At 47.2% G+C, this 13,857-nt stretch overlaps 1 protein-coding gene across 1 annotated transcript in view; it reads left to right on the forward strand.

Moving 5' to 3' along the window:
* Window positions 1–13,857, forward strand: part of ABI3BP (ABI family member 3 binding protein) — a 1,926,231-nt gene that overhangs the window by 614,726 nt on the left and 1,297,648 nt on the right. Inside the window, exon 4 of the mRNA XM_069637268.1 lies at window positions 9,118–9,250. Coding sequence (XP_069493369.1) covers window positions 9,118–9,250 — 133 coding nt within the window. The remainder of the gene's footprint in view (window positions 1–9,117; window positions 9,251–13,857) is intronic.

A 13,857-nucleotide genomic window follows, 5' to 3' on the forward strand; every position in this document is an offset into this window, starting at 1 on the left:
AGCGGGGGGCGGAAGGGAACAGGGGAGACACAGGGCATGAGCGGGGGGTAACACAAGGGAGACACGGGGCATGAGCGGGGGTGGGGGGAAGGGGAGAGACACGGGGCATGAGCGGGGGTGGGGGGTAACAGGGGAGACAGGGCATGGGTGGGGGGGTAACACAAGGGAGACACGGGGCATGAGCGGGGGGTGGGGGTAACACGAGGGAGACACAAAAAAGCACAAATGGTAGCAGAAACAATTCATAACTTAACTGATTATTTTCATGCAAATAAATGATTGCTCTGTTTCAAAGCTGCTATTTACCCTATGTATATGTATCACTTGATGTGATTGGACCCTAAGGAAAGTAGTGTGAGTACAATGTATACAAATATGACCATATACAGGGAAAGTACAGCCATAAAACAAACAACAGAACTATCAGAAAGGGCTCATAAGTCTATTGATTATCATTATGCACAAAAAGGATTGCTGTCTTTCAAGCTTGTGTCTTCCCGTACGTATATGTTTCATATGATGTGACTGGACTCTAAGGGAATTACTGTAAGAACCTACTTGAAGGATACGTCTACAAATAAAATAAAATTTTTAGTTTCTGACTGTTACTGAAGAAAACCATGTGGCCTAGATATGTCAGCAAAAGAAAAAAGAGTGAGCCAGACACGTGATGTCAGTGATGTCATCAATGACATTTGTGATGTCATCTTTGATGTCCTGGGTGTTGTCTTAGCAGTGCACGGTGGTGGCGCGAGTTATGGTTGCTTAGCTTACCATAACTGACGAATTTCAAGGCTTTTTCGGTTTTACTTGGAACCATAACGTCCCTTTGACAACATTTTTTCACTGAATTTCATAGGTTTTTAGTAGCACAACTTAACAATAAAGTCCCTTTAACAACGTTTTTTCACTGAATTTCATAGGTTTTTAGTAGCGCAACTTAACCATAACGTCCCTTTAACAAAGTTTTTTCATTGAATTTCATAAGTTTTTATTAGTGCAACTTAACCATAACGTCCCTGTAACACATTTTATTTACTGCATTTTATAGGTTTTTATTAGTGCAACGTCACCATAAGATCCTTTTCAATAGATGAAGACCAGTAGCATATTAGGTCCCCAAAGTGGGAACCCCGGGTGGTAAAAAAAAAAGATTTTCCTTCCTACACAAGGAGACACGGGGCATGAGCGGGGGGTGGGGGGGAAGGGAAGAGACACGGGGCATGAGCAGGGGGTGGGGGGTAACAGGGGAGACAGGGCATGGGGGGGTAACACAAGGGAGACACAGGGCATGAGCGGGCAGTGGGGGTAACACGAAGGGAGACACGGGGCATGAGCGGGGGGTGGGGGTAACACAAGGGAGACACGGGGCATGAGTGGGGGTGGAGGGGTAACACAAGGGAGACACGGGGCATGAGCTGGGGGTGGGGCTAACACAAGGGAGACACGGGGCATGAGCTGGGGGTGGGGGGTAACACAAGGGAGACAAGGGGCCTGAGCAGGGGTGGGTAATGGGAGACAGGTCATGAGCGGGGGTGGGAGGGAACAGGGGAGACACGGGGCATGAGCGGGGGGTGGGGGGGAAGTGGAGAGAGACACGGGGCATGAGCGGGGGGTGGGGAACAGAAGGGAGACACGGGACATGAGTGGGGGGTGGGGGGAAGGGGAGAGACACACGGGGCATGAGCAGGGGGTGGGGGGAAGAGTAGGGAGACACGGGGCATGAGCGGGGGGTGGGGGGGTGACACAAGGGAGACACGGGGCATGAGCTGGGGTTGGGGGTAACACAAGGGAGACACGGGGCATGAGCGGGGGTGGGGGGTAACAGGGGAGACAGGTCATGAGCGGGGGGTGGGGGGAACAGGGGAGACAGGTCATGAGCGGGGGTGGGGGGGAACAGGGGAGACACGGGGCATAAGCGGGGGGTGGGGGGGAAGTGGAGAGAGACACGGGGCATGAGCGGGGGGTGGGGGGAACAGTAGGGAAACACAGGACATGAGCGGGGGGTGGGAGGAACAGTAGGGAGACACGGGGCATGAGCGGGAGGTGGGGGGGAGGGGAGAGACACATGGGACATGAACGGGGGGTGGGGGGAGGGGAGAGACACACGGGGCATGAGCGGGGGTGGGGGAGGAGAGAGACATACGGGGCATGAGCGGGGAGGTGGGGGGAAGGGGAGAGACACGGGGCATGAGCGGGGGGATGGGGAGAGACACACGGGGCATGAGCGGGGGGTGGGGAAACAGTAGGGAGATATGGGGCATGAGCGGGAGGTGGGGGGGAGGGGAGAGACACATGGGACATGAACGGGGGGTGGGGGGAGGGGAGAGACACACGGGGCATGAGCGGGGGTGGGGGGAGGAGAGAGACATACGGGGCATGAGCGGGGAGGTGGGGGGAAGGGGAGAGACACGGGGCATGAGCGGGGGGATGGGGAGAGACACACAGGGCATGAGCGGGGGGTGGGGCGAAGGGGAGAGACACACGGGGCATGAGCGGGGGGTGGGGGGGAAGGGGAAAGAGACACGGGGCATGAGCGGGGTTGGGGAAACAGTAGGGAGATATGGGGCATGAGCGGGTGTTTGGGGGAAGGGGAGAGACACGGGGAATTAGCGGGGGTGGGCGGAGGGGAGAGACACATGGGGCATGAGCGGGGGGTGGGGGGAAGGGGAGAGACGGACGGGGCATGAGCGGGGGTGGGGGGGAAGGGGAGAGACACACGGGGCATGAGCGGTGGGTGGGGTGAAGGGGAGAGACACACGGGGCATGAGCGGGGGGTGGGGGGAACAGTAGGGAAACACGGGACATGAGCGGGGGTGGGGAGAACAGTAGGGAGATATGGGGCATGAGCGGGGGGTGGGGGGAGGGGAGAGACACACGGGGCATGAGCGGGGGGTGGGGGGAGGGGAGAGACACACAGGGCATGAGCAGGGGTGGGGGGAAGGAGAGAGACACACGGGGCATGAGCGGGGGGGTGGGGGGAAGGGGAGAGACACACGGGGCATGAGCGGGGGGTGGAGGGGAAGGGGCAGACACACGGGGCATGAGCGGGGGGTGGGGGGGAAGGGGAAAGAGACACAGGGCATGAGCGGGGTTGGGGGAACAGTAGGGAGACACGGGGCATGAGCGGGTGTTTGGGGGGAAGGGGAGAGACACGGGGCATTAGCGGGGGTGGGCGGAGGGGAGAGACACATGGGGCATGAGCGGGGGTGGGGGGAAGGGGAGAGATGCAAGGGGCATGAGCGGGGGTGGGGGGGAAGGGGAGAGACACACGGGGCATGAGCGGTGGGTGGGGGGAAGGGTAGAGAGACACGGGGCATGAGCGGGGGGTGGGGGGGAAGGGGAGAGAGACACGGGGCATGAGCGGGGGGTGGGGGGAAAGGGGAGAGACAAACAGGGCATGAGCGGGGGGTGGGGGGGAAGGGGAGAGAGACACGGGGCATGAGTGGGGGGTGGGGGGAAGGGGAGAGACACGGGGCATGAGCGGGGGGTGGGGGGAAGGGGAGAGACACACCGGGCATGAGCGGGGTGGGGGGAAAGGAGGGAGACACACGGGGCATGAGCGGGGGGTTGGGGGGAAGGGGAGAGACACGGGGCATGAGCGGGGGGTGGGGGGAACAGTAGGGAGACTCGGGACATGAGCGGAGGGGAACGGGAAAGAGAAATGGAGCATGAGCGGGTGGGTGGGAGGAACAAGAGAGAGACACGAGGGCCTGTGCCTCACCGCCTTTTCGTGGTCGATGCAGAGCCGACGCAGCCCACATCTACACTGTGCAGGCAGCAGATCCTGCTCCGATAAACAAAGATGGCGGGCGTCTCTGAAAATAGATGCACTGCACGCTTCACGGCAGCCAATAGAAAAGCACGTCAGATGTCCGCGGACATCACGCAAGCTGCTTGCCCAATCACCATCCTGTCTGCGGAGCGAACAGGGAAGTGTGTCCGCGAAGCGAACACAGATATCACTAATTTTTTCTGACCTACTTTTTGGTCATTTAAAAAAAAACTACTGGACGGATTTTCACCAAATTTGCAAAAGCACGCTTTCGGGACCAAGCCGCTCCTCCTGGTCCAAATTTGCTGAAAATCCGTCCAGCGGTTTGGGCTGTAGGCGCGAGCAAATATTTTTTCCCATTCAGTCTATGGGGAAAAAAAAGTTTTGGTCCCCCCTATAACTTTGCCCCCCCTGGACGAATCCTCACCAAACTTTCCAAAAAAATTCAGAGTGGGCCATATACTTTTATTGCAAAGTTTGGTGAGGATTCGTCCAGAGGGAGCGAAGTTATAAGCCGCCCAAAAAGTGTTCTTCCTATGGAAACACCAACTTAACCATAACTACATGGCCACTACCGTGGCCATGTAATATATATATATATATATATATATATATATATATATATATATATATATATATATATATATATATATTATGAGAAAAACAACTGATATGCCAACATAGTGCTCAACCTACAAGTAGCTGGTGCTAAGGGTAGAAATCTTGGCTGGATTTCTAGATATGAAAAAACACATGTGTAAAGGCAGGTTGTAATACTTCAACAAAAAAAAACAACAACATGTAAAAAAAACCTGCACACAAAACCAAGCCGCTTTCTCAAAAAGGTATGTTTATTTAATTACAAAAATTCTCGTGCAACCAACACTGCCTAACGGCTTAAAAAGGGTAGGCATAATTCCCATGCCTCCCTAACTGACAAAACAGGTTGTAAAGACACTCACCCCACCAGGGTGGAAACCGCCACGCGTTCTGCTTGTATACCAAGCTTCCTCAGTATTCCCAAATCCGTGCAAACACTTTTTTTTAATTCTATTTTGTGTGCAGGGTTTTTTTACATGTTGTTGTTTTTTTTTTTAAGTATTACAACCTGCCTTTACACATGTGTTTTTGCAGATATATATATATATATATATATATATATATATATATATATATATATATATATATATATATATATATATATATATATAGTAGTGAACAAAAGCAAAGGTGCTACACATGTGATATCATCAGTGATGTCATCAATGACATTTGTGATGCCATCTTTCATGTCCTGGGTGTTGGTGTTCGCAGTGCACAGTGGTCCGGGCAGGCATGGTTGCTTAGCCTACCATAACTGGCGAATTTCAGGGGTTTTTCGGTTTTACTTTGAACCATAATGTCACGTTTGTAAAGTTTTTGTAGTGAATATCAGAGGTTTTTAGTAGCGCATATTTATACACATACAATAGGATCCCTGCCCTCTCATTTGCCACTATGTTTCTACTTACGTCTGTTGTTTAGTTCGAGCCCTTCAGTATCGACTCTTTCTCAATCAACCACTTCGCCTTCGGTCCGCAGGGTGCCCGTGGGGATAGGACAGGATTTTCTTCAAAGACGCACCTGGCTACCGACTCGTCTTACACGTGTTTTCCTCCTACCCTCCACAGGATACTCTGCGGCCTTCCGGCTGATGGTGAAAGATGCAAAGAATCTGAGAGTCTGGATCTGAACCATCCGCAGCACAACTGAGATGTGCAGTAGCACCTGGACCGTTCCACATGCTCGATGGGATTACCAAGTAAATGATCTCGGGCCCAAATACCCAGACAGACTCAAAGAATAAGGCAAAATACTACTATATTATCAGTTCAATAAAGTAGGGAAAACTGGTGAACAAACAGATTGTAACTCACAGACTCAACACATTTCCATTATACAAAAGGCTTTATACCCCATTGTACGTCAGCTATGTTGTCATCCTACGTGGCAAACAGTAAAAACCTATCGGGCGGAGGGATTGGTTAAGGGAACATATATACCTATAGTTAATTTAGGTGTTAGTAACACCATTGGCTGCCCCTTATCTGGTAGGCACGCCTTTTACTACCTCTAACTGCGTATGATACATAAAATAGCAGCATAACAGCACCGGATTGGCTTCTGCAACAATGTGACATTACAAAGGCCCTCATGATTGGGTGGCATTCTGTTCCAAACTTGAACATGTGGGTTGTTAGCAGCACTTAAGCAAAACGAAACCCAGGTCCAGGGAACAACGTCAGACAACTGCCGACTTGGACAATTAGCCTACCATATCTCATTAGTTAGGCCCTGAGCCTAGGCCTCTTCTTTGTAGGTGAACTTGCTGACTGTTCTCTTCTTTGGAACTTTAACTGGCGTGAAGGTAAATTGCTATCTTTGTCTGGAGCTTTATGAATAGGCCTTGATTCCTGGTTTTGCACCACCTGTGAGACCACCATAATTTTGTCCATTCTGACCTTTTATTTAGTGCTACTTGACTCAATTATACAAGGTACTATTACTCCTCTTGGCCTCTGGAGACTTGGTTGCTCAGTCCCGCAAGTGCTTTCTGAATCTTTGATTGTGCAATACTTGGCACTTGTAAATGTTCACTCCTTTGCTTAATCCAAGAGAAATGTGTCCTGCGCACATGGCTTATCCTCTTCAACTGCGTTGCAGTTGCTTCTTGCTGTGGCATCCTTGATCCTTGGCCAAACAAATGTTCTTTGTTCTTGCACAGAGCTGTATTCCAGCGCATGTAAGCTCTGCAACCTTGCGTTTTCTCCTTCAGTCTTTTCGCTTACTATTAAACGAAACTGACATCCAGGTTCTCAACATGGCTGCTTAACTCGTATTCTATTTTCTTTGTTTAAGCAAGCTTCTATATGTCTTATCTACCTTGCGTTTCTGCGTATATACATATACTGCATCTCTTCTCACTTATGTTTTCACTGTATATGATTTCTTCATATTTGCACACATGTTCACATTATCACTTTAGTCACATCTTCATTCTTTAAATATTTGTATATCGTTTCAGTGCGTCCTCGTTTCTTCTCTTCATGATGTCACTTTTCACTTGTCAGACTTCAATGATAGCTATTCTATGTTGAATGGTGTCTGCAGACATCCTTCTACCACGTCACTTTGAGGGTACATTCAATACGGTTGTGTAAGTGCATAACGTCTCTCGTATCTTTGATGCAGTATTGGGATGATACCAGGTGTTATGCACAGTGTCTTCTTGCTGTTCTTTCAATATGATGGAGGTGAGGGTGCGGGTACTCTAGATAACGTTTACATCTTCCTCTCTACACCAGGTTTGCTAATTGAACCTTTCTGAAGACTGCCATACTGGTCAACCATTGGTCACACAGTCCTGTTCCACCCCATGCTGGCATGTTACTTCCCCTTAACCCTTGCCATCACCATGGGAGGAAATGCTCCATCTCACAGAATCTGCTTCCTCCCCTGGCATCCCTTTCCACCCACAACCGGATCTCTGATCTAGGCCATGTTTCCCTTTCTATGTGCCCCGTGCCCCTTCTCTCGCCTGTTCGGGCTGACCCTGTTCCCTCCCACCCTTCATACAATGCCTCCACCAGCTTACCCCGCTCCCTCTCCTCCATGCTACTCCAGATCCTGTCAGTTGGCTTCACATTAGCTCTTTGACAGTTGACCTGGTCTCCATCACCACTTCCTCATCTGCATCCATAGTCTAGCTCTGGAAGTTCCTGCTTGTTTTTTTCTTCCACGTCTTTCATTTTCTCCCACTAGATGGTTGGGTCACAGGATGCCAATCAGCTTTAAACACAAACTGGACCTTCACATTGCCTCTCGCTGGGTCATAGATATCATACCCACAGTCCTGATGGTATGTTGGAAAATTGCCTGGTCAACAAACTGATCTTTACATTACTTCAGGATTCTACTTTCAGTGATTCGTGACTCTGGAAATCCGTGAACCCACAGAATCCCAGAAGGAATACTTGCTCTTCCTCGTGTACTGAGCCTGGAGATTCCCCTCTGTACTGGTATACATGGACTGCCATGCAGGACTCATGGGATGGGCATTGGGGTGGCTCACAATTCCCTATTCCATCTGGCAGCCCTGTATTACCACTTAGTGGTATTCTCCCCACACTGGTGATGTCCGCCACCGACCCACCACATCTGAAGACCTGCTGAACTCGGAGCAATTTCTGCCATGGCCCGTGGTGAGGCAGTGGACGAGGTAGAACTTTGTTGATGGGCAGGGCTAGACTGGCCTATAGAGAACTCTCGAGATTTCCCAATAGACCTCTGCACCCTGGGCCTCTTATGTGTGGTAACTTATTTTATTTCCAAATGTTCTCATAGGAAAAGGGCTGGGCTTGCTGACAATGTGTAATATGGAGCCACTTTGCAATGTATTTCCGGGGCCTCTTTTGGTTCCCAGTCCACCCCTGTCGATGGGGCTTGCTTCCCTCAACATTTAGATTGGCTCATAAGCCACATTTTCTATACATTTTAAAAAAATGTGTTTGGAAAACATTAACCTAATTGTATTCTGATAAAAAAAATGTGCAGTAGAAACTCCAAATCATGATTAGTTTAGACCTGCTTCTTCTGTCTCCCTGCACAATACTCGGCTTCCATTGAAATCAGCACTACTGGAACACAGACCTGCATATTTAAACGGAAGAAATAAGAGTGCATTGTTGTCTGTGTTCACGAACATTTAAAACATATTTACACACACAGTTTACGCAGTTTTCAGAAGCACATTTTATATTGTTAAATCATGCCTTTGCTTCTCCCCCTATTCCTGAGTGTGATGTGACTCTGACCCGGTGATTACTTGCACTGCAGAGCAGTGTTGTAGTTTCCGATATACTCCACCGAAACATGCTGCACTGGAATAGTTATATTTTTTTCTGAATTGAATTACTATTTTTTTACCTTCGTGTGGTTCTCATAATTGAATTCAGTCACCCAAATGAATACATGCACTGTGGGAATTGGCCAGAAAATCCAATTGTACACACATGATAAGTGATAGTGCGTAGAATGATAGCATTGGATAGCCATTCTAGAACGTTCTAGATGCCAATACTACCACTGCACACTGCTACAAGGAAATGTTAATTACACATGTTTGAGTGGCCAGAGAGGACATTATAGTCGTGACCTGTCCCTTGTACTAATACCTCCAGTAACTGTGACAGCGCATGCACATGGCACCATGTACTTGGCATGTTTATTTCAGCTACATGTCACACATTCATATTTACATGGTTATTGCAATGCATGAAATATCTCCTTGATTTTTCTCCTAGGTCAGCCCAAAGTTCAGAAGCCTCTTCAGGTGGTTGTTGGTACATTATCCCCTTCATCCGTCTACTTGGCTTGGGGTGTCTTGGTAAATCCCCAGTATGACTGGACTGTGCTGAACAAGTGCCCAACTGACAGGTAATACTTAAGGAATCTATGCACAGATTGCATCACTGACATGTAGTGATGAAATAGTGGTTGTAATCAATTCTCAGCGTTGTGATACTGTCGCCTTGTATGCACCTGGATTTCTCACTGTATCTTCCTTCCTGTCAAGGTTTCCCTCTTACAGTAGGTAGGTCAAGGAATTTGATGTTTCAGTAATAAGTCACGTTCCTGCACTTTGATTGTATACGTGCACACTAGCGGTCTCACTTGTGGGGGGAATCATGTTGCTGACGCTCACGCCATGGTCATTAAGTGATTAGACATCTCAGACATGGAGACAAAGGGGTTACAGTGGATGGAGAGCAGCAAGAAGGGGTGATGACCCCTCCTGCAGAAGGATTTAGAGTTAGAAAGCAAGACCTCAAAACATGCCAAAGTTTTGGTTTCAGTCAAGATGCATCTATATGGCATAATGAGATCTTACAACTTGGTAATAGGTGTTTGCATTGGCAAAGTTGGATCGGAAAGGTATATTAAATCTAAGTGATTTGTTTGATGGAAATAGACTATTGCAATTTGAGAAGCTGGAAAGTAAGTATAATTTAGGAAATAGAGAACGGAGGAGATATCTGGATTTGATTTAATTAATTGATCAAAGAATGAGTATGGCTGGTGATTCATTGGGGAAGAAACCGGAGATCTGCAAGCTGTTTGTTGGGCAAGAATATAATGTATGTACCTATATGAATTTCATGTCCATGGAGGTCGGACGTATAGTTGCTTGGAATGAGCTGAGGAATATATGGTTGAATGATGTTAATATGGTCATTTCGGAAGAAGATTGGAGAGATGTTTTAGAGTAGGTGTACATTTGGTAAAGGATAAGAATGTGTGTTTAGTTAGGCAGAAAATAGTTGGTAGGATTTATTGGACACCTGTTCAGATGTTTGGATTGAAGTTGAGGATGGATGAGTTGTGCTGGAGTTGTGGAAGAGACAGGGGTACCCTATTGCATTTACTTTGGGACTGCTCGAGAGTGAAGGGTCTTTGGAGAGATGTAATGGATAGGACTGATATGGCTTTTGATATTGTCATGCAAAGGTCAGCAGCAAATGTGATCCTGCTTCTACACAGAGGAAGGTGTGTGAAGACTAGGAAATGTAATATCTGGCTAGATAAAGCTATAATGGTGGCGATTAAGCTAATCCTTAGGGTCTGGAAGACTAGGAAGAAACCTACTGTTGAGGACTGGTTGGTAGAGCTGCAGGTTCTGTCCAAGTACAAAAAGATCTCAATGAAGGATAAAGGTAAAGAGGGTGATTATCTCTCATTATGGGGGCCATTCAATGCTTTATATGAGTGATGAAGTAGAGAGAGGGTGGGAAGGTAGGAGAGAGGAGTGAGAGGGCACATCCCTTTTTTTCCTTCCCCTCCCCCTCCTTTTCCTGTTGTCTTTTGTGGCGTTTTATGTGTTTTGGTGTGGATTTATAATTGTTTCATTTTTTGCTATTTACCTAGGGTGATAGTATGTTGATATATTTGTATGAGGGTATACTGGAATTTTGGATATCTATTACTGGTGTTATTGAATGGTTATTGTTGCTGTATTATATTTTATTGTTGTAATTCATTGAACTCTATGTGATGGAATAATTTTTTGCTGTAAATCTGATAAAAAGATGTTAAAAAAAACGGGAAAAAACATGCCAATCACTGCCTCCATGATTTAGGATTAGGTGAGATATGTTGATACAATAAGGCATGCCAAATTCATGGCACATCTGTCTAGCCGTAGCCCCCAAACACCACACAGAATGGCATGGCACCAGCTACTGCAGTCTGGCCACTCTGATCTCCACTGCCTATGCTCCGTAGTTGCTACTGCTGCTAGGATCAACTCAGAGGGGTACACTTACATGTAGGCTACTGTGCATCACCACCAGCCATATACTATGTATTGGATGACTCCAATGCTGGAATTGCCTTTCATTATCATCAAGATTAAGACATTTCCCTCATCCCACACCATTGCCACATCTTGGCCACTCTGATCCCCATAGGCACTGTATTAGAGATCCATACGCTTTTTCCCACGTTGTGCAGTGTGCTCCTTCAGTCACTCGAAGATGCCCCGCTCTCTGCACGCAGCCTTTTGACAGCCTATCTGGCCCACCCCCAAAGCCATACCTTTGATGGCTGACCGCTTTACAACACATTGGACCTTTTCACCTGTAGTTATTCGGTGAAAGGAGTACCTAGAGACCAGCCCAGTGTGGCGAATGGATCTCTAATACAGTGCCTATCAATTGCTACATAGCTTAGACGTCCCGTGTACAGAACCTTGTCCTGATGATGGCTGTCCCAAAGATGAGGCTCATTTAGCCCAATTCTAAACGGCCGAAACACCTGGTGTAGACATACTACTCCCCGAATTCACAGCACATTGATTGCTGTTCACACATGAAAAATGTTATCTGTTGCCTCTTAGTTGTTTTACGTTGTCTTTAGAATTCCGTTTTGAATTGTTTCACAATTGAACTGTGTCTGTTTTGACAAACCTCCACATAGGTTGGGTTTGTTGCACACACACCATTTTCAACTTTGTTCCGAGCATTGGTGGTTAATGGTGTTTTAAAGCATTTACGACATTGGTAAATGGTGTTTTAAAGCATTTCTGGTCCGACAAACCATTGATGATGTCTATTCTCTCTCTGTAAATTGTGTTGTTGTGTTTTGACTCATGCAATTACAACATAAAAAGTCCTCTAGAGATCTTTCTCTATGATAACAATTTCGAAGAGTCATTTTTTCAAACCAATTGTGGGAGCCCTTCGTGTATGAGTACCCTTGAACCTATTCATTGGTGTATTTTGTTCCTATATATAAAACATACATAATGCAGTACTTGTAACAGGGTAAACTAAATCTCTAACACATGCTACAGCTAGTGTATGAAACATCTATAGATCAATGACGCAGAAGTACTCATTATCTGTGGCATTGATGTGTTAAACAAGCAAAAGAAAACGTAGACCTGGAGAGGCATGCGCTGTCTGTTTATCCGGGAGCAAAATGCTGCACGAGCAAGGCCTGAACATGAAATAATTGACCAGGATTTAGCATCAACAAAATTCCCTGGTTATAAATGTATCTATGAGCCAGCTACCACTACGATAGAAGAAACCTATTGTGTAGGTGTGAGCTGAGGCCACCTGTCTCCGTGTGCATTTATCTTTAAGTTATGTGACAACCCAAACTCCGAAGGTCTGCCATCCCTGTAGTTGTCGGACCGTTTCCTCTCCTCAGAAATCGCACCTTTCTGAAATCTAAATGCCCACCACCGGGAAGAGGCTGCAGGCCTAGAGGCAAACTAGATGGCAGGAGATTTGCGTAGGATGAGTCATACCCCCAGACACTCTACAGCCGTGCCAGCCTTATGGGGGCACTAGTCTGGCGTTAAATTTCACAATATCCCCAGATGTCAGCACTGAACCAGCGAGATCTGGCAGCTTCTAAATACCTCCATCTGGACCTGGCACTCCAAATGCCCCCATCTGGTACTGCCCTCCAGGTTGATAAAGTCATATAGTCAGATAAAGTCTCATCCAAGCTTAGGAGTATTTATCAGGCCATACCTGTTTTCTGTCTGTTAGTGCAGATTAAATAATTGAACATGGCACGAAGGCAGCTTCTCAGGGGCAGCCTCATCTGCAGGATGGAAAGTGCTGGTGTCTCTACGGCTCAGTGGAGCAGTGAGGAACAATGGCCTGCCACAACAAGCTCTTTAATTCTGCTGGGTTTCCTGGATATCCAGTTGCCAATCGGGGAAGGCAGGAGGCGGGAACAGGGCTGCGAAGGGAGGGAGAAGGGAACAAGGAGAGGTGCAGGGGCAGGGGCAAAGCAATCACAGTATTAATTAGATCATTAAATGTGGCAAGATAATGGTAGCATGAATGCCCCTCTGATGAGCCAGATGTATGTGGGCTCAATAAGTACTGCTATAGTGCTTCAATGAATAAAACGTAATGGAGGTGACCTACATGAGAAAAAAGTTAGAATGGTAGAGCTAAAATGCCACCTATACAGATTGATCGGGTGGTATTAAAGCACCATTTGTGAAACAAATTCTTCTTCTGCCTTCACAGTGGCTTTATTGCCTCCCTTGGTGCTGCTAAAGTGCCACAGATGGGTCAAAACTAGCAAATTAATAACAAATAAAAGCCATGATGAAGTCTTTTAGATAAATGGTTTTTACCATGAAAATCTCAGCCATAGCTTACCATATTGTGTAAGGGGCCCCAACATTTGGTGTTACGCATTCATTCTACTGATTTTAATGTACACAATTGTGTAGAATGGAACCTGTATCTGCAGAAAGCACACACGTGGCAGTAGTTGTAGTGAAGGCTAAGCAAGCTTCTTTGCATACCAATAGCACACATCGCTCGCATTCCTCCTGCCGCTGCAGTGTGAGAAACAAAAAGGACCCCACTGGGGTTAAGTAGCTTGACATGTTGCTTTTATTTATTTTCCCTGCCATCCTTGGATTTTCCTATTCATCTCCCTCCTCTAAACATCCCCAAAATGTCTGCATGGTAGCTCCTAACAATTACATCAGCTTCATTTTTGTTTAAATC

This window comes from Ambystoma mexicanum, chromosome 7p, assembly GCF_040938575.1.
Source record: "Ambystoma mexicanum isolate Mex_15411 chromosome 7p, UKY_AmexF1_1, whole genome shotgun sequence".
In the NCBI taxonomy this organism is placed as follows: domain Eukaryota; kingdom Metazoa; phylum Chordata; class Amphibia; order Caudata; family Ambystomatidae; genus Ambystoma; species Ambystoma mexicanum.